This window comes from Toxotes jaculatrix, chromosome 2, assembly GCF_017976425.1.
Source record: "Toxotes jaculatrix isolate fToxJac2 chromosome 2, fToxJac2.pri, whole genome shotgun sequence".
In the NCBI taxonomy this organism is placed as follows: Eukaryota; Metazoa; Chordata; class Actinopteri; family Toxotidae; genus Toxotes; species Toxotes jaculatrix.
The window spans coordinates 24,799,126-24,819,840 of record NC_054395.1 but is presented as its reverse complement, the minus strand read 5'-3'; the positions used below and the strand labels follow the sequence as shown (position 1 = coordinate 24,819,840).

At 45.8% G+C, this 20,715-nt stretch overlaps 1 protein-coding gene across 1 annotated transcript in view; it reads right to left on the bottom strand.

Annotated features, from left to right (window-relative positions):
* The window catches only part of camta1a (calmodulin binding transcription activator 1a), a 272,181-nt gene that overhangs the window by 43,563 nt on the left and 207,903 nt on the right, over window positions 1–20,715 (bottom strand). The window contains exon 6 of the mRNA XM_041055551.1: window positions 10,558–10,629. Coding sequence (XP_040911485.1) covers window positions 10,558–10,629 — 72 coding nt within the window. The remainder of the gene's footprint in view (window positions 1–10,557; window positions 10,630–20,715) is intronic.

Sequence of the window (20,715 nt, the reverse complement as noted above, 5' to 3'; positions counted from 1 at the left end):
GTTCTGTATGAAATATTTTGCGTAATGAGGGTCTAACACCACTTGAAGTGCTGCAGTGCAGCTGGGGGGGTTCCACCAAAGTGTTTCAAATAATGACTGACCATGTATTTGATTTTTTCCGTGTTGTTAGAGGAAAGGAGAGCGTGAGGGAGGGCAGGGAGTGGAGGGAGTATGGGATCTGAACAGCTTTGGACCAGTACTGAACAGAGTTCCCTGCTGGAATTCAATGCAAGGAGAAAAAGAGAGAGAGAGAAGAAAAAAAAAAACAACTTAACAGATTCAAATTGCTTGCTAACACACACACATGTGAATACACTCAAGCGCCCTTGTAGACTCGTAAATCCACACAACCCCCCACATGTAATAGATCCATACAAGCATGCAGACACACATACACTCTTAGACGCCCAGATATATAATAACAGATGCTTGTATAACACAGAAATCAAATTTCGGGTTCATCTTGCAATCTGAGCCTCACAAACTCAATTCCCCTCTGCTGTCTGGCCACCTCACGCCTTTTCCATGTGAACGAATGGGGTCAGTATCGTCACATAAACATTATCCTCTGCTCGCCGCCCCCCCTCCCCTTTCTCAGTGAATGGATGCTGAGCACTGGTGCATATCTACGCAGGGATGGCAAGGGCACCGAGGAGAGAAAATCAATACTATATCTCACCTCTAAGCACAATCCCAACCAAAAGCAGCTGGAGTTTGCAGGTTGCTCCATAAACTGGACGGCTTCATCTGGCTGGCCGCTGTGTCGGTGGATTGCTACAGTAATGCACTATAGCACAATGGCTGAGGCCAGAGCCTGGCAGACACAAAGGTACACACACACACACACACTCACACACATACAAACTGCACACTCCCAGGGGCTGGGGAATAGCAACAGCAATGAGAAAAACTCTCATGAGGCAGGAACAGGGTTGACAAACACACTTTTCCCTCCCTCAAAAGCAAGGAAAAGCACCACTGGACCATTTAGTCCACCTTTACTGTGGACTCACACACACACACACGCACATACAATTTCACACACAAACACAAGCACATGTACATGCACACTCACACACAAACATATACATATACACACACACACACACACACACACACATAGGCATACACACAGGAGGTCCCTAAAAATACCTGCGCTAAAAATAGCAGGCGGGAAGCGGGAAACGGGACTGAGGCTATTATTATTGCACACACGTCCTGCCTGGTCCCACCAAGGAAAGGGAAGAGACTAATGATTTTCCTGGTGCAAGCAATTAAAAAACTATTTGTCACCTGCCAGGCTGCATATGACGTTAGGGGCCTTGGCAGAGGACCACAGAGTAAATCCACATATACACACTGTACACACACAAAGTGGGCTGCACCACAGAAAATGGTCCAAAGGCAGAAATGGTGCATAAGAAACAGGTGAAGCTGGAGGATCACAGGGGGAAAAAAAAAGGGAAACACAGGGAAAATGAGGTAAGAAGGGAGGAAATGGTACTTTGGATAGAGGAACAGAGTTGGGTAAACGGCTGATTTATCCGGACAGGTTAATACCAGGCCAGACAGCGCCTTAGACAGCACACTGCCATCAGGAAGTCATGTAATATTTAGAGTCCCGCCAATGAAAGTCATTCTCCTGCTGCTGGGCTCCTGGCTAAAATAGAAATGTATATTTCCCCCTTCTACCCCACCCTCCCTCACCCCCTAAGAGCACAAGAACAGTACAACTTTCTACTATCCATATTCCTGACTCTGTCTGTCTACCCGTCTCTCCTGGGCTGCCTGCCCTGGAGAACAGTCTGAAACATTGAGGTTTATACGCAGGTTCATTTCAACTGAACTGCTGCAATCCCTGCTGAATTTGTCTAAATGGTTTAAGGAATTTTAGTATACCAATAAAAAAAAAGTAAAATCACATTTCATTGAAAATCAACATTTTAATATAATTTAACGACTCCCTGTTCCTGCTTTGCTACAGTTTCTGTAATAGGAGGTAAACACTGTAAACACTGCAGGGAGATGAGGAACAGCCTGTCAAATCTAAGTTGTCTGAGAGGGTCAGTGGGAAGTCACATTTTTTGTAGTCGAGCTCTCCCTGTTGGGATGTGAGATGAGGGGAGTCTATCATGTGCAGGGTTAGGATGCCACATCGGGGGCCATGAGGTTCCAAATATTTATAAGGAAACATCCTCAGATGCTGCCACAGGAGGTCAATACTGGGCTCTGGGGCAATGGGAGACAACCTATATAAACTGGGACAGAGCAGTAAATAAGATCAGGACAAGCATTATGCCTCCCTTGCACTATGTAGCCCAAACCAGATCCAGCTTCAAGCATACACTCGGCTGCAATAATTTACGAGGCAGCTCGTTAATGTCGGGTGATTTGCACTGCTCGTTTGCTCCCGCTCATCTCCACCAAATGATATCATCTTCTACCTCTAATCTTCTAACTCTAATCCCCCATGCTCAAAGCACCTCCACCCCACCCACCTCTTGTTTCCTCGACTCCTGCCATTCCTCCGCTCCTACCCTTCCACATTTTGCTTTCTCTCTCCTCCACCCCCGCCCTCCTCCACTCAATCTCGGTGTCTTGTCAGGCTTGCGTGGGTGAGTTTTGAGATGGGGGAGCAGACAGAAATGGGAGCAGAGCCATGCCACTGAAGTGTGTGTGTGCGCGTGCATGCGTGTGTGTGTGTTCAATATGACATCTATCCAGATCAAAAAAGACTAAAAGAAGTCTGGTTTGACTCTGAAGGCTTTATGTGCCCTTGTAGTTACTTTTCCACTGCCCCCTACTGAGTGAGAATGAGAGCAAGCCAAAAAAAGAGAAAGATTTTCTCTCGAAACTTGGAGAGGGGAGAAAGCTCAGCAATCCTGGGGAGACACAATGGCAGAGAGAAACAGAGATGGGATGTGTGTGTGTGTGTGTGGGGGGGGGGGGTCAGACCAAAACAGAAGGCAGAAGAGAAAAGAAAAAGAGGAGGACATAAGGGATGACACAGATGAAAACAATGTTCATAACAGAGATTGTTATTGACAATTAGGGAAATAAAGGGCATTGTTTTTTATCCATAATAAAATACCTTTGTGGCTCCCAGAACTTCCCTATTCACTTCAACTGCTAAACTGATTCGACTGACACTTTATCTTTATCCTATATCTTTTCCACAAACAGTCCTTAGTCTCCTCATCCCTAACCCACAGAGAAATCAGCCTGTCTCAGACCAGATGCAGCAAACACCCTCAGATAGACAGATTTTCACAATGAAAATTGCCAATTATAGAAATTGCAATCAGAGCTGTTGGTTTGTATGTTGATGAGTGGTAGCTGGTTAAAGGCGGAATTGAGATCGATATCTGAATGAATGCAGAGTGAATGACTCTGGCCCTATATTAGTAGGGCTTTCATACCCACTCCCCTTTGCTCCTCTCCTCTGTCTTGAGCACACAGTTTCCCTCTCTCTCCCCTTACCTCTATCCTTTCCTTCCCTGTCTCATCTTTCCCTCTATGACACGTCCAAGTGATCGTGTCGGGATGTCAGCCCTCATCCACAGCTAATTGGGGCTCAGAGGAGTAATCAGGGCAGGACAAATCGGACAGTTCTGGTCATTAGCTGTGACCAGTGTTCTCTGGGAAGCTGGGAGATGCGTGCGCTCTTCTGCCATCACGCCTGAGCCTCCATAGCAGACCCGTGGCTTGACTTGAGTGGGGACACAGAGATTGGCACAGCACAGCATAGACATAGTCTGGAGCCATTGATATCCTCTGCTTTCTAAGACACACAGACAAGTAAACACAAATAAGCCTGGCTGGTGACACTATTCACAGAGACTCTCTTATTATCTAATACGTGAGAGGCGGCAAAAGACTGCGGAAGAAAAAGCTGTACAAAGCAGAGGGTAACATCAAATCAGGATCATGGTTTGTCGCAATACTCTTCAACAAGTTTACACTGTTAGAGCCATTTTAATCTCAACACTCGCATTATAGGCAAAGCACTCAGACATTTGTTTCCTGCTCTGGTTACTGAACCGGTCCTCCGTGCTCTTTTGAGCTGGCCAGAGGAAATATAGTGGGAATAGTAGAATAACATGTAAAATATTGGTGTCAATAACAATCTTGGAAGTCACAAAATGTAAACATGTCGATGGCTGCTCCTTCTGAAAGTGGGGCGCGTGACTCTGGAGCAAGATGAATGTCAATTTATCGTACTGGCAGAGCCTTAACCTTTCAGGATAACTGAATTATTTAAGCACCACATACCTGTTGTGGGCCTCTGTTTCTCCATCTGGGCTCAGACTGGTTAGGAGGCTGCGCGAGTCTATGGCCACGCACGGCTCTTTGGCCGCAGAGTGAAAATGGCAAGACAAATGCGGCGGGGGATTTGTGATAATTGGCCGTGCTGGTGGGCTAGGCGACGGGCCTTGAGAAAAGGTCGCAGGCACCGAGGAACAGATCAGTCTGCCAGAAGGAGAGGAGGCTCTGTGTGTCTCTAGGGTTTAGCTCAACTCTTCTCCCTTTCATTGTATGGGGAGAGAGCGCTCCAGCAGGGGCCATTAATTAAACACCAGTGTAACCTTCAATTTGTTTAGAGGTCAGAGGCCCCCGTGTCACTGTTTTGGGCGGAGACCAACTCAAAACTAACTCCATATTTTCTCTCTGAGTGGAAACAGAGGGTAGCAGAGGTCTAGAAGAAAAGTGATGGCAGGGAGAGCGACGTATTTGAACGTTTATGAGAGGATGGAGAGGGTTAACGTCAGATGAGCTGTGTCTGCGTAATGGCACACAAGGAGGAGGAGAAGTGAAGGAGATGAGGGGAGCCACAGGGACATGGCTCACACCCTAACATGCTCGTGAAGCAGCTGTTCTCCTCATGGCAGAGAGAGCGGGGGCCTGCCAGCAGCAGCATGCTGCCGAGAGCACCGTGGTCTCCCGCCATAGCACAGACACAGAACGGGCGCAGCCTGATACGCATACACACAGGTGCACGCACACTAAGGGATATACAGACTCGCAGTGCATACACTGCCACCCGTTCTCCTGCTAGTCCAGCGTTGAGGTTTTGAGTTGAACAGCAATGTCAGGTGGTGGAGTCAAATTCGTATGCTACAAATCTGATCTCATACTCTGTAGAGGTGCATTTCCATTTGATACAAACAACAGCCTGCATAGCTATAGGCAATTATATTTCTACTACCTCCGTTTGCCCTGAGGTTGTAGACAGCCAGTCAAAACCTCGCCAGGTTTTCCTGCCTCTCTACCCTCTCAGTGAAATTAACAGAACGGTGCCCAGGCTCATCCATGATTTATCTCGGTGAAATATTCATTATGTAGCCTTGCATAGTCTGGACATATCTGATGTGAATCTGGACCTGACAGCTCTGCTCCGTCATCACACATCACCTGAGCCACTCTGAATCCGGCACCTGTCTCCCAGCGCTCAACGCAGAGGCAACTAAACTGATCCGAATGAATAGAGGACTCTGGTAGATATAAAGAATCCATCTGTCTGCCTTTAGCCTGCGGGCATGTCCGCTCCGGGTCTGTAGCTACTGTACCCTGTTTGCACACCGACCTATGACGGATCACCACAGAAAAGGAGCTGCTCAACTTTTCCTATTCAATTAGCCAGAGAGAGAGGGAGAGGAGCTGGCGCTGAGGAGTGAGACATGATGAGTGCATGTGTTGGGCCCTACACATGAGCTGCTGACAGCGTTGGCCAGGTGTATTGATCTTTGGAGATTGGCGAGCTTGTTATGAGAGGTGAACAGCATGGGAGTTCAAAGGTACTGGGCGGTTTTTGATAAATCAACACAGCCCAAAAAAAAAAAAAGAAAAAGAAAAAAAAAGAAAAAGAAAAAAGGGAAAAAAAACAGCTCTGATGTGGTGAACAGTTAGAAAGGTTAGAGAAGACTAGCACCATGGAGAGCACTGCAGAGCCTACACCGCTCAGACTTCTTTTTAATCACAGAGTTATCACTCTGCCTGTCCAATTAAGCAACCTTTGAATTATTCCATAAATTAAAATTGTTGAAATACTGTCTAATAGTGCTGGAATGATCACAGGGACAACAGTTACAACTCATTTTCCTACATAGCACTAATTCAAGTGGTTCCAAAGTCATTATACTCTGAAGGACCAATGTTATAAGAAAAATGTAACTGCAGTGAATGGTGATATTAATAATGTATTCATGTGAGACAGAGACTAGAGCACAGTGGCTCAAGCTGAGGAAGGTAAGAGGGAGAAAGTGATAGCTGTGAAGAAACAAGGTCGTCAGCATTCCCTCCTGCCTTACTAGTCATTTCATTATCTCATCCCTCTCTCCTCCTCTTTAAAGTAGGGGAAGCGGAAGAAGCTATTGACCCCTCTCTGTGTTTCGTGGCAGGCAGCAGGACAAATGAAGTTTCCCCTCAGACCCCCTCCGTATTAATATCATAATTATCCCACCTCTGTGCCCCCGTCGGCCAGCGCAAACTCCACTGTCTGATTTGATGGAGAGGCGCAAGCAGGGAATTACATTCGATTAGCACTAAACAAGAGAAGGGGACATGAAGCGACAGAATCAATCAGTGCCACCAGGACAGGCGAGATCATTTGTGTCAATGAGTGTGTGTGTCTGTCTGACTGTGTGTGTGTGTGTCGTGATAGCTTGTGGCTGGAAAGACTGCGTAGTACTAAATTCATACATGCCTTTAAGTATCTGGTTATGCACACTCCAGATGTAATTGACAGCATTTAAAGAGGGGATACATAATGTTAAGATGTTTATGATGGCTTGGGGACTTTGGTTTTTGTTGGCAGCATTGAAAATATACCACAGTAGGAAACAGAGCCCCATTTTTTACCAGATCCAGTAAATTGGGAACTTTTTTTTTTTTCTGAGTGACAAACCACACAGTCTGCTCTGGGCAGCTCTCTGTCTCAGCAGCAATTTGGATTCATTGTTTGCAACCCCAGATAACTGCGGTGGTACTTTTCTTCAGTCTCAGCCATTTGCGGGGATGGGCCAGACATTTTAAAGTGGTCTAATGCCATAGAGAGGTGGAGGTAGTGCGGCGGGGATGAGCAGATTGAGAGTGAGAGGTGAAAAGAACAAAAGAAAATGAATGGAGTGAGAGAAGACCCCCCCCTCGCAGGTCTTCATTCCTGTCCCCTGTCTCATTACCCAGGCTTTGACTCAATAAAGAGTGGATAAAGAGTGGATAAAGAGGCACACACCCACAGGCTAACACCCCCTCCCTAAAACACCTTTCACCAACCCCACTCTGTCTGTCTTTCTCACTTCTTGCTTTCTGGCTTTCTTGCAGCGTCACACACACATATCCAAAAATACAAACAGATACACACTGTCCCTTTTCTCCCTGTTGTGCTGTATGGTTTTTTTTTTGGTTTTTTTTTTTGCTTCAAATCTTTAAATCTGTCTTCTCTCCAGCTCTCCCTTCAGAGTGTTTTTTTTTTAGCCTAACTTTTTAAAAGTTGTGTCCATCTCACTCTCTCTCTCATTCACAGTCTGTCTCTACCCCTCTACCCTCTCTGTCCTCTATGTTCCCTCCCTGTCGGTGCTGTGTAATAGGAGTTATTTTCATCCCTGTCTCTCCGTGACTGTGGCCGCTGGATGGCTGAATATTTACATTTTTCACTCACTGGTGACCTTTCCCTGTTGCCGCTCTGGGAGCTCCAGTCTCCTTGCTGCTCTGCTGTTGACAGACTACTGCCTGCAAATCTCATATGGACACAGCAAATGGTACACAGGGAGTCAGGGACAGAGGGTTCAGAGACTGGAGAAAGGTGGAAAAAGAGGGAGAGGGAACGCGCAAGGGACTGCTGTAACAGCAGGGCTGACTGTCAGTTGTCTGACTGAGAAAGGTTTGAAGAGACAGAGGTACTGAAGGTCTATCTGCATCTGGAGAGATATGGACTGAAGTGGTGTAATCTTTTACCTCTGGTGTCATCGTGATTGTGGTTTCCTGTCAGCACAGATGGCCTGCAATAAACTGCCTGAAAAGAGATGTAAATCTGGGGTCTCAGGAATGCTCAGTGCCAGAGAAAATACTTGGTTGTAAATAAATGTTTTTTTTTTCATTGGGCAGCAGAAGGTACTTTTTTTTTTTCTTTTTTTTGAATGAGTGGATGTGAGATGTGTTAGCTGCACACCAGGGCCTTGTGAGTCATGTAAGGAGATCTGTTGAGCCGTGTGAGAGAAGGAGAGATGAGGGCCAAGGATTCACTAACCAGTTGTTCTTAGTTGATGCTCTGCAGTAACAGAAAAGCAAAGTTGAGTCAGTGAACTCCTCAAAGTTTGATGAGTGTTTATGCGCGTGAATCCTAAAACTGACAGAGAGGGAGAGAGGGTGAAAATAAAGGCTGTACTGTAGTTTTAAAAAGCAAGTAACCCAGCGTGACCCCGGCTCTCTGCGCTATTCACTCTCTGCGCAGCGTGTACATGTTTCTGAATGTCTGCATGTGTCTTTGTGTTATTGTGTGTGTGGCCTGACTCTCCCTGGAACTGTGGCTGCGTTTCATCCAGCGGTCATGCTCCTTTTGGCCTGAATTTGACTTCAAGGATAAGCTCGCTTTTTTAAAAAAAAGTCTTAAAACAATACCCACATGCCCATAAGTACGCTGAAACAGTTGTCAGTCACTGAAAACCTTCTTTCTCTCTATACTGGCCCTAAAGAGATCCCTTCCATTTATAATCCCATGTAAGTGATGGGAGACGCAATCTACAGCCCTTGTTCTGCGCTAAATGCATTTTGAAGTTCAGCTGAAGCTAATATGAGGATTCAACACTCTGAATTAGCCAAATCAAGCGGGTATCCTCCAAAACTACAGCCCAGAGTATGAAATTCCCTCTTTGTGTTACTATCCCCACGCTGCAGCTCAGGAGGAAAACATGGTGGATACACAAAGAAGGAATTTCATATAGCAAAGTCGGCAACTTAAGTTTTTCTTTTCCTGGCTACTGAGGATTGATTACACCGACCAGTTATTATCTCAATGTACACATGTCACATTTCCTTTATATGATCTCCTAATGCCACCACACAATGAATCCAGAAAATCACCACTTACCAAGCAGAACAAGTAAATCTACAGCACTGTGGCTCTTGTTATTTCTGGAATCACACTGATTTATTCTGTATACCATTATTTCATTTTTTGTCTTGTTTCCATTACTTAGCCATTTTAATAATAGACTGTACCTCTGTTCATTTGGAAAATATATTTAAGTGAAAATAACCTGAGCGGCTTAAGCTGATTGAACTCAGAAGAGACAGGAAGAGACATGCTTTTTGTCTGCTGGTGTTGTTATTACTGCCCGTGACACACACAGAGCCAACAGAGAGTGAGAGAGAAATAAACGGTTGTTGTTTGAAAGCTTTTGTTTGCTGTGGGAACACTAATTATTTTGATTAGTATTTAAGCATTGTCGAGGCCAGTTCTTCTCTTTTGTCTTTTCCCTACCGGTCTGCTCTCCTCTTTTGCTAAGAGACACTGAAAAGTGGGGCTGGTTAGACAACAAATGGATTTGTTTTCAGTGCAGTAGAGATGTTGTGACTCAACAATTCTTGTCTTCAAAAAATACAGAAAATACAATATAAAGAAACTGAACAAGCAGCACAGTAGCTAAAGTGTATTCATTCCAAAGATGTTTTTTTTCTTCACAGATTTTATACCAGAACATACTGTAAACAAGAGACAGACAGACAGACAGGCAGACAGACAGGCAGACAGACAGGCAGACAGACACAGACAGACAGACAGACAGACAGACAGACAGACAGACAGACAGACAGACAGACAGACAGGCAGGCAGACAGACAGGCAGACAGACAGACAGAGACAGATAAATAGATAAAAATAAAAGACAAAAATAGCAGCAGCTCCAAAAACCCTGTTTATGTGTGTGTGTGTGTGTGTGTGTGTGTGTGTGTGTAATATGCTCCCTTAATATTGTGTGTGTAAATGGTTGTACGTATCAGGCACCTTCCAACAATAATGGCTGCCATGCTAAACGAGAATGATGAGATGTATTGGGGAGGTGATCAAAGGACTACTATTTACAACCACTCTCTGCCTGCAGGCTTGACGACCCACTGTAAGCACACTGTACTGTACAGGGAACCTCTTCCATCATGCTTTTACTGCCCATCACTGCAGCTGTTAGACGGGGGAGATGGCAAAGCTTTTAGCAGACTGAGATACCGTCCTCTTGCTGGACGGCGTGTATGGGCAATGCCATCAGAAAAGTGAATGACTGGGAAAGATAAAGGAAATGGAGGCTGGGGAGAGAAAAGAGAAGAAAGAGAGAGAGAGAGAGAGAGAGAGAGAGAGAGAGAGAGAGAGAGAGAGAGAGAGAGAGAGAGAGAGAGGTGGCGGGGGGATAGGTTGATGTCTGCCTGCCGGCTGTCAAAGGGAAATGCTTCGGTTAAATGGAAACTGATATCATGCAACTTATTCAAGTTCTTCTGGATAGGCTGGGAGAGTCTGAGAGTGAAACTAAAGTGTGGCGAACTGTCGAGGAGGAAAAGAGGAGTTCTTACCTGGAGCAGCCAGTAGCACCTACGGTGGAAGGTGGGGATGATGGAGGAGTGGACGTAGCAGCCATACAGACACTGGAAGGGAGTGAGATAGTAGAGGAAGAGAGAAAGAAGGACAGAAAGAGGGGACATTATACTACAGTTAAGTGTAGACAATAGGCTGACCTCTCTGCTGACCATGACAGCTGTGACCTTTGAACTCCCCCCGACCTCTTCCCTCCTTATGATAACTCCCACATGAACCTGCTGGCAGATGGTCAAGCTATTGTTCTTGAAACAAAGACAGTGACCTGGAGGGAGAAAGTGGATGAGGTTAACCAGTGAACACCTCAGCACTGTCCCAGCATCACCATATGACTCCTTCCTTCCCTCTCCTCCACTTTTATCCTGTCCTGTCTGGAGAGAGCCCCTGACAGAATGATTCAGGTGCTCCTTACTCTGACCCCCCCCCCCTCCATCACCACACAGGGCACCCTAGCACATAACTAGAGCACAGTGTTATTAATATCCTTATCGTAAACAGATAATACTGTGCCTGGGGGCTCGTTACCGTGGAGAGAGCTAGGCAGGGCTGATAACGCCTCCTGGTATCAGGCAGAGAGGCCAGGAGACATTTTTCACCAGCCGGCAGCAGACACAAAAAAAAATGAAAAAAAAAAAAACAAAAAACGCTGCAATGAGGAACATGAGCAAGGCAGCACTTATCCTCTTCCTGTCCTCACTCCTCCCTAGTCCTTCTCTGGAAGACCCACAGCCCTGGCTCCCAGGTGACCCAGAGGGATTGCTAGCCTGCTTTTGCTTGTTTACAGCAGCAACACGAGTCTACAGCACTCTGCTCCCCTCCCACTCTCACCAGCAAAGAAATATTGGGGAAAAAATTGCTCTTAAGTCAGAAAGCTTGGCTTTTACAGGGATAAATCAAACAAGCAGGTTGGGAGGGTTGAGCTTCACTCTGTTCCACTTTGGTATAACTGTTTGTTTAGAAGTCAGAAGCTGGGCTGATACTTACACTGTACAGACACGCGCACGCATACACGGACACGGCTTCATTATTCAGCAGTTGTGTGTTCAGTTAGTTAAGTTGAGTTTCTTCAGGCACTATAGATGGGAACGAGTGGGCGGTGGGGAAAGGAGCAGGAGTGGGGGGAAGGGGAGACAAAGGGAGGGAGGAAGGGAGGGTGGCTGGGCATGTTGACGTTGGTTTCCATTAGAGGACCATGTGATAAACAGGCGCCTTGAAGTGCGTTATGTGCTCGCCTAGTTTAACTAAAACCTAGTTAAAAAGAGCAGGGCCTGCAGAAGAAGTCAGTCCATTTAAACACTCATTTGCCAACATCAAACCTTCTGATTAATTATACCACAGTACCACTGCACAGCTACACGGCTGGGCACATGGTGAGACACACATGACGTAGCTTAAAAACAAAACAAAACAAACACATCACACAGATGCACAAACATGTGAATGTGGCTGTGCATGTCCCACACATTCACACACACACACACACACACATACATCCTGTGACCAATTCACAAACAACACAAGCCACACCAGCCTCGACTGTTTCTCCAGGTGTTCCATTGTTCCAATCGCGTCTATTGTGAACCGATTTCAATACTAGCGAACTCTGCGTGTGAGAGTTTGAGATAGTGATGGCACGCAGACTTCCTCCTCTTCTTATTTTTTTGCTGTACTCTCATCCATTACAGCTGTCTGAAATAGGATGTATGCCTCCTCCCACTCCCATAGCTCTGTTATCCATTACTCCACGCTGGCAACGGACAGACACTTCCTCCCACACAGTGCATTGAACATCACATTACTACAGTCAACTACAACTGCTACCAGCTCACACATTTCCACTGTGCAGTTTTGTGAGCATCTGTGTCATGAACAGTACTTTGTACTCTTTTCAGGCAGGTATGATGCAATACATTACATTTGTCTATGAGACATTAAACTGTTTATGCATTTCAGTGCAGTCATGTGTTGCAATACTGTGTGCGAAAGGTGCTTACAAACGGAAATGCTAGCATTCTGTCTATTCAATAGTTGACTTTAAATTTCAACACCAACGCTGAAACAAGCATTCAGCATTCGTTTTCACCGCACACAGAAAAATGGCAGACTTTTAAATGCTGCTCGTGTGCTAAAAAAAAAAAAAAAAAAAAAAAAATCTTGCTGTCTTGTTAATTCAAATTATGGAGAGTTTATTGATATATCATGGTTGATACTGCTCTAGCCTTAAGCATTGGCCTACTGAGAGCGGGCTGTGGTGTGGCTGTGTGCACTTGGATGCGGCTACGGCATGCTTCTCAGGATTGACAGGTGGGCTGGTGCAACAGGCCTCTGTGACTAGGGCGACTGGGGAGTGAATAAATTAGCCCCCAGGCTGCTTTCCTCTCCCTCTGTTTACTCCATTTCTCAACCACACAAAGCAGTGTGCCAGACAAACAAGCAGCTTAAAGCATAACACAACTGTTGCACCTGTCAGTGCCGATATACAGTAGGCATCAAACACATTTGCAAACAAACGTCAGCTTGTGCGCCCTCAGCCCCACGTTAATGCACCCACCAACCCACTTGCACACAGACACACACACGCAGAATTAGAAAATGAACACAAAACTACACCCACTCGTAAACACAGAAGTACTCACACAGGCACAGACACATGCTGCTGCGCTCACGCACACAACGTTATGCACACTTACACAGACAGTCACAATAGACCGTGATAGAAAGGCAGGCCAAGATACTTCTGAGAACACAAGCACGCCCACGTACACAAAGCTCATCATACTTGAGCGCTTATCAGTAATTCAAGACGCATATCAGTTACTGGTGTTTCTGCTGCTCTCTGCATGCTGAGCGTCTGGGTGACAAAGTGACGGCAGCAGAACCATTATTTGCTGTCTTTGGGCTGTGACAGATGACAGCACATCACAGGGAAAGCAATTAAACCATAATTATACACAGACACACACACACACACACACAAGTCCTCTTGTAAAAGTGTAGTTTCCCAATGTGTAATTTTGAAGAGCTTTTGCACACTGACACAAACACAGTGAAACAAATACGCAGGTGCGCATGCGCATACGCGCGCACACATTCAAAAGTTAATGTATTATTGGCGTACTTTTGTGTTCCGGATGCAATTGAGACACAATAGAAGAATGATACACAACAGTTAATAGAAGTATTCACAAGCAGCTTGTCCATAATGTATTCATGTGCTGTCACTGCGGACAGCAGGAATAAAGAGTTACAGCGACGTGTGTCCTCCAAAGTCAGACACTGATGCAGCAAATTCATTTGGTGTTGTCACTCAAGCAAGCGGCCAAGGCGATGAAATGTTGGCTTCGCCCAATGAAAGGGTATTATTACCTGGCCTGAACCCCCCCCCCCCCCCCGCCACACACACAGACATACACCCACCCACCCCTTGGGGTGTTAAAGTGGTCCTGAGTGGAGCAGGATCGCAGTTCACACGGGGCAAGAAGGCCAGACATCTCGGTGATAAACAGTTCAGCCTAAATAAAGCCTTCAGATATAAAGGCATGGCCACCAGCGGTTACCTGTCCTGCCTCTGGAGGCCACCGCTGCCCCTGGCCTGCCTGTTGCCCTGGCGACACCTCACTTCACATTCATCCATCATGGCTGACAGGTGCGAGGCACAGAAATAGATAGGTTAGTAAAATGCAAAGTCTGTGAAGGCAAAACTTGCAAGCAGACACACAGTTACAGAGACGCCGAGAGAGAGGGGAAACTCTCTCATTAGACCATAATGATGTGTGAAGACAGTCCTAATCAGAGCGTGGCACCTTATTTATGTTGGCAATTTGCTGTTTTCCTGCAGTGATGCAAACGTCTTACTGTCAGACGCTGCCACACACTTGTCTGTCAGTTGGATTGCCAGTCTGACTGCGAAGAGCACACATGTACACACACACTCAGTTGCTCGCAAGCAGAAATTTGTGCATGCGTGGACAACATGCTTGGCATGTAGTATGACTCGTGTGTCCTCTCTCATGCTTTCTTAGCCAATATTTGTTCACACATATCATCACTCTGGATGCGAATAAACCACAGTCAGATCTGGTATAAATTTTTCAGCTCTCACTGTATTGAGTGACTTGCTTCACACTATTATACAGTTGTTGACACGGACATCCACCTGGTAAAGTCACTTCTGGCTCACTGCTTCATTAGAGGGAATGTATCATTTTGTGCGCGTGTGTGTACTTCTGTTTGTGCGCATGTTTGCATATGTCTATTCACATGGATGCCTGGGGCAGGTGATTCAGCCTGGGGCACAGCAGAATAAATAGAGCTCATGCAGCAGCCAATCAGGCAGCACTATCAAACCCCATCCGTGGGGGGAATGCAAAATCCATACTCAATAGAGATTCATGGACCATGCAAGATTCAAGCTATCCTGACCATTGACAGCATCCATGATGACTATTGATCAATCAACGATTCCTGGCTCTATATAGACGTGATTAGATGACTTATGGCTGAAAAGTGCCACTTCCAGTTTGGAGGATGAGCTCATTTTCAACTGATACCGTAATGCTCCGCATTTCACCTGCTGTCTTTACAGTCAGCCGCTCCGCTCCGCTCTCTCCCAATCGTTCAGCGGGAATCAAATTATCTGTAGTGTCTGGCAGGGTGGCACCATGCCCAGAATGACCAGAATATACAGTATCTCTTTTGCATTTTGGATTCAGAGAGAAATGCACAGCTCTTGTATGTTACTGGCACAATGTCTGTGGCTTTTATCCCAGCTACTGCTTTCTCTATTAACATCCTCCTCCTTCTTTATACCCCTTTAAATAAGCCACAACTTGTAAAGTTGTAGCAGTATAATTCTTCTGTGCATCTGAAGACTTAAGCAACGGTTGATGAGACATTATACATAATAAATCAAAAGAGGCTTAGATTTATCTCCCCGGTCCTCTCCGTTGGACCAGCTGCAGCCTCTAAATCAGTCAAAACTGAGCGGGCTACAAAATGAATTGGCAGGCGGCACCTCGAGCTGAAGGAAAAAAATAAATTCCTCAACAAAGCAAAACAAATGATGCTCTGGAAAAAAAAAATGAATGTGTTATGGAAATGATCGACTCTAAAAATAGCATACTCATTGTAAAATAAACACAAACAGTTGATAAACAGGCCCTGAAGAGGAGAATTAATTAGCCACGCTGGACGCGTAAACACAGCCATACATCAAGTTCAAGAGGAAAACAATAACAGGGCTGAGGCAATCAGAGAGAACCCCCTGACCACTTGCCACACTGAAAGCCCCGATTCTCTCTGGCCTCATTCCTGAAGCTAAGGAAGACAAGAACAAATTCAAGAAAATTGTGGTGATGAAGTTAGGAGGTATACACTGGGCAGAGGGAGAAATGAAAGTGGGATGAGAGACAGAGGGCACAGAGGAAGAACGGAGAGACAGAAAGATAGACGAGGGGATGTGGGGTTTACAGCCGCACTTTTGTATCCGCCAGAGGAAGCTCATGCACATGCCCATGCACGTCTGTCTCCCTGACTGAAGACATGGTGTCTGTTGATGCTAATGCTAGCCAGCTGGGCTCACGGCCAAAGGCATTAAGTGGAATCGAATTCTACCAAACTAGCTTTAATCAGCAGGTTTTTAAGGTTAGAATTACTCTCCCTCTCCTCCAGCCCGCTGGCCAAGGTTAAAGCAGACACAGGCAGGGGCTGGGCTCAGCTAATGGGATGGAAGGGTGGCATGGGGCCTACGGCATGCCACCATACACTGACACACACACACATGCACTAACACACAAACCAAACACACCTTGGCACAAACACAGTTATGCACTTTAGCGTATGCAGAGTCACACCTGCAGATAACAATAATGCACATACACCTACAGAAATAGAACTAGGGCTTTACCTGTGTGTGAATGCACGGTATTTGTGCAAGAAAAACACAAGCGCGCACACACACATATGCATAATACACACAACCCTAAATGCTATAGTGATAAAAGCTGCATATAAAGTCTTCATCGTCATCATCATGAGCACCAGCCAAGTAACATCATTATGATATGGCTTAGAACAACAACAACAAAAAAAAGATTCATTCTTAGATATCAAAAATAGTCAGGGTAGAAACATATAGGTGTTATAAAAAAACTCTCTGTATCTGCATACAGCAGACAAATCAGACATTCAAGCATCCGATGATATTTCAGTTACTGTGGCAAATGAAGGAATGTACATACACTTAAGCACATTAGACAAACAAACCTTGACCGGTTTCATAACTCTAGCTACATCTGTGCTGAATGTAGTGCTGCATAAAGGCCTATTCACTTTAAGTAAGCCTAACAAGAATGCTGAAAACCTTAACACAGAAAGAGAGGTGAAACGCCTGGACCGGTGAATATATCAGGCTGTTTTTTTTTTTATACTTCACAAAGAGCCAGTAGAGGCCTTTCCTTGACCTCAGCCTACAACAGCAGTCAACACATTGATGCCTGTCAACAAAGGAAAGCTCAGTAAACCTTGCAGCACTTCTGTCAGCCTCTCAAGTATCCACACTGTGAGTGGAGGCCTAAAAAGTAATGGTAGCAAACATTTTCTTTCCGCTTTCCCTCACTCGGGCTTCCATTTTTCTTATCTTTCGCTTCTTCTCAACTCACTTTGCTCCACAGGTAAGAAATTGGCCTTACTTTGGAGATGTACCACAGATTAAATTAAAGTCAAGTCTTTGTTTTTGAAATGCTAATAGGCTGACTTGCAAATCTGTGTTTGAACTCACCGCATCTTGATAAAGCAAAACAGCTCCAGTTGAACGTGGACTATGCGAGGAGATCAGCGAATTGTACTAATGTGAGGGTTGACAGGTTATAAATGGATGTTAAGTGTATGTGTAAAAGGTAAGATGGCAAATGGAAAGCGGTCATTATCTCAAGACGCCACTTCCTTATCACCTAACCTTTGAGCTGACCTCTAGATTGCCTGCCTAGAACAGACATGTAAAAAATGTCTTGCAGCAAAAAGAGTAATGAGCATCTGTTTGCATTACGAGCCCGGAGCTATCAACTACGACAGCCACTTCATTCCATTAAAAAAAGGAGTAATGGATACAGCAATGGGATTGGGCCACAGTTAACAGACACAAAGTCAGAGGTCAGGTTTCAGCTGTCACTTGGAGTTGCTGGGAAACAGCTGAGTCTAAGAAGACTTTCCTGTACCTTCTGTCTCCATCATGCTTAGTCAAACCCAAATGTATGTGCTGGAGAATGGCCAAAGGGACATCAACACAGAACATGGATGTTCACTTCACTTGTCCCTCCATTGGAGACAGGGACAGAAGGCCAAATCAAAAATTGATCTGCCTTTGTATTTTTTTTTTTTCTTTCCCTGACATTGTCCTCCAAAGCCAGGTGCCTGTCTGGCCCTCAAGGCATGTCCTGTATTTGAATTTAAATAATTAATTAATAAAGGTATCACATGGTGGGGCTGCTGCTGCTTATTAAACATAGGTGGCATTGTTTGAGTCTGTATGACCGCCCATTAACCTTCCCTAGTGTTAGCTGAGGTAAGGATAAAAGTGCCACTGTGTGGAGAAGGGGAGCATGTCCTCTGCATTAATGAGAGCAAACCATACCTGTTTTCCCCTAAAACACACACTAACACACACACATACACACACACACACACACAGACGGCAGGAGACCTGCTGAAGATGACATCACAGGCTTTGCCTCCCTGCCGTGGGTTATGCCAGGCAGACATGCTGCCTAATTGTAAGAGAGAGCTCAGATTTGTAATGCTGCACAGTTCTGTTAAGGCTGATTAGCGGAGGCTCACGCCTTCTCCCCCTGCCGTGATCTATAGGCACTCCAAATTTCCAATATCTCCGGTGTGAGCAAGGAAGAGCTGAGAGAGACTGTAAATCATGACAACTTCCTACTGAGCGGAGGAGAGAAAAAAGGATAGATGGATGGAGAGAGAGGCAGTGAGCGACAGAGATATTCAGCTTGTATGGAAACATGAAGGAGGAGAGGAATGGAGAAAATTATTGAGGGAATGAGGTGATGGGAGAGGGAGTAGTGCACATATAGAGCGGAGAGGAGCACACATCAGGGAGACGTGTGTGAGTTAGGGAGGAAAGAAGAGAGGAGAGGAGATATGATTACCAAGGAAACAGCAAGAAAAAAAAATCCTGCTGGGGAGGAAGAGACAGAGAGTGTGGAGCAGACAAAGAGGAGAAAGAGCATGGGGGGAAGAAAGGGAGTGGGAGGACAGAGAGACACAGAGAGAGAGAGACAGAGAGAGGAGAGGATAGAATGAATGCTAACAGGGAGCCCAAACCCAGTACTGAGGCTTTATCCTTCACAGGCGGAGGAGCAACAATCGCAAACACATTTTCTCTCGCCCTGGCCCTAAGAGAGATAAAAAAGCAATTTGTATTCTATTCCTATTCAGCGTCGCTTGGCCTGTTTCTCTGCCTGCATATTTGTAAACACAGCTTTGTCAGAGCAGCTTAATCTTCCCAACACAAACACAGACTACAGGAAGGAGGGGCGAGAAAGGGTGTGGAGGGGTGAGGAGGGGAGAACAGTGATGAGGGAGAGAGGAGGGTAAAGGATGAGTAAGAGAGAAAGAAAGAAGGGTGAAGAAGGGTAAGAGGGTGAGGATGAGAGAGGGGGTTTTGAGGACCAACGGAGGGTCATATGAGAAGCCGAGCAGGGCATCGAGGATCAGAACTCCTTTCCATCTCTGCTGTCACGGGATGCCCCAGTGTCAAACTCTGAAAATCCCACTGTGTCACGTACAAACACACACACACACACGCCCGCATGTACCCCACTGGTCGACCCATTCCCCCCTGGCCAAGAATCCAACAGGCCGAGTTACTGTCGGAAGCAAAAGAACAAACATCCAATCATTCCTCATCATATGGCCTGGATGAGACAGATGGAAGAGGTGGGCCCTTGTGTTTCCCTAACTGTCACTATGCCTCTATTTAGTGCTTATCTTGCACATTTTGCCTGTCATGGAGCTTACATTCATGCCCTTCCAGGTTTCAGGGGAACCAAAGTCCACATTCTGTACACGCCAAATCACACAGCCATGCGAAAAGGACCAACACATCACTGCGACTGACTATACATTAAAGCAGAGAGGCTGAAATAGAGGGAGGGAGGGAAAGAGGAGACTTGGAAGTGGCGATCGTCTGGGTGCACATTCGCTCACAGAGGCGTGAAATTAGGCAGAGCGACACCTGCCAATACGCATTGCATTAAAGTGCACTAGGTTCACCCCGCTCTTTGGCCTTCCGTGTCGCTCTGTATCTCACTCTCTCTCATTCTCCCTCATTCTGTTTCTCCATACTCCGAGATCTCTTCATTATGGCCCACAGAGCCCAATTAAAGACTGATAGCTGCCCCATCCACTCCCAACACTGTGGCAAAGATGGCCCTCCACTTCAGAATGTGGCAACAACCTTCGTCAGCTCCTGCGTACTTCGCCTCGACCCCCACTCTCCTCAACCCTCCTTAGCCCCTGCTGCACCCTGTACACCCAATTTGGACAGGCAGGCTCAGCGGCGGGATTAGCAGGACTGAGAACAATGACAGTGATGACATCGATCATGGAGGTACTATGGAAACAGCAGCAATATAACCCAGACTGTGTACGCTGCCTCCTGTGTCATATCCCCTGTGCGTAGCTTTGACTTTGACAACAAGTCAACCAACTCAATTTAAAATAATAATAATCATAATAATAATCCCAGCCATGGAGCTGTTTCTCGGTTAGCACATACCCTTGAGTCTGGGCCTATCAGGGCGTATAGGTCAACAGCATTACACTGAAAGCAGAAGTGTGTTCTGGAGCTGTCAGTCTGATAGATAACCAGACTGACTTGGTGAAGTGCATACAGTATTGACAAAATGTTGCCAGAGCCAAGCTAACTTTACTCCTCATTTTCTGCTGACAGGGTTCCAACAAGTGTTGACCCAAGACAGCGTTGCCTTTGTGGAATATTAATCTGCCTGCATTCCACTGTAAACGAGCGTATAGCCAAAAAACTTTAACTTTGCTAATGTTCATACTTCTGACTGTACGTGTGTGGGGAGACATAGAGCCCTGCAGACAGACACACAGCC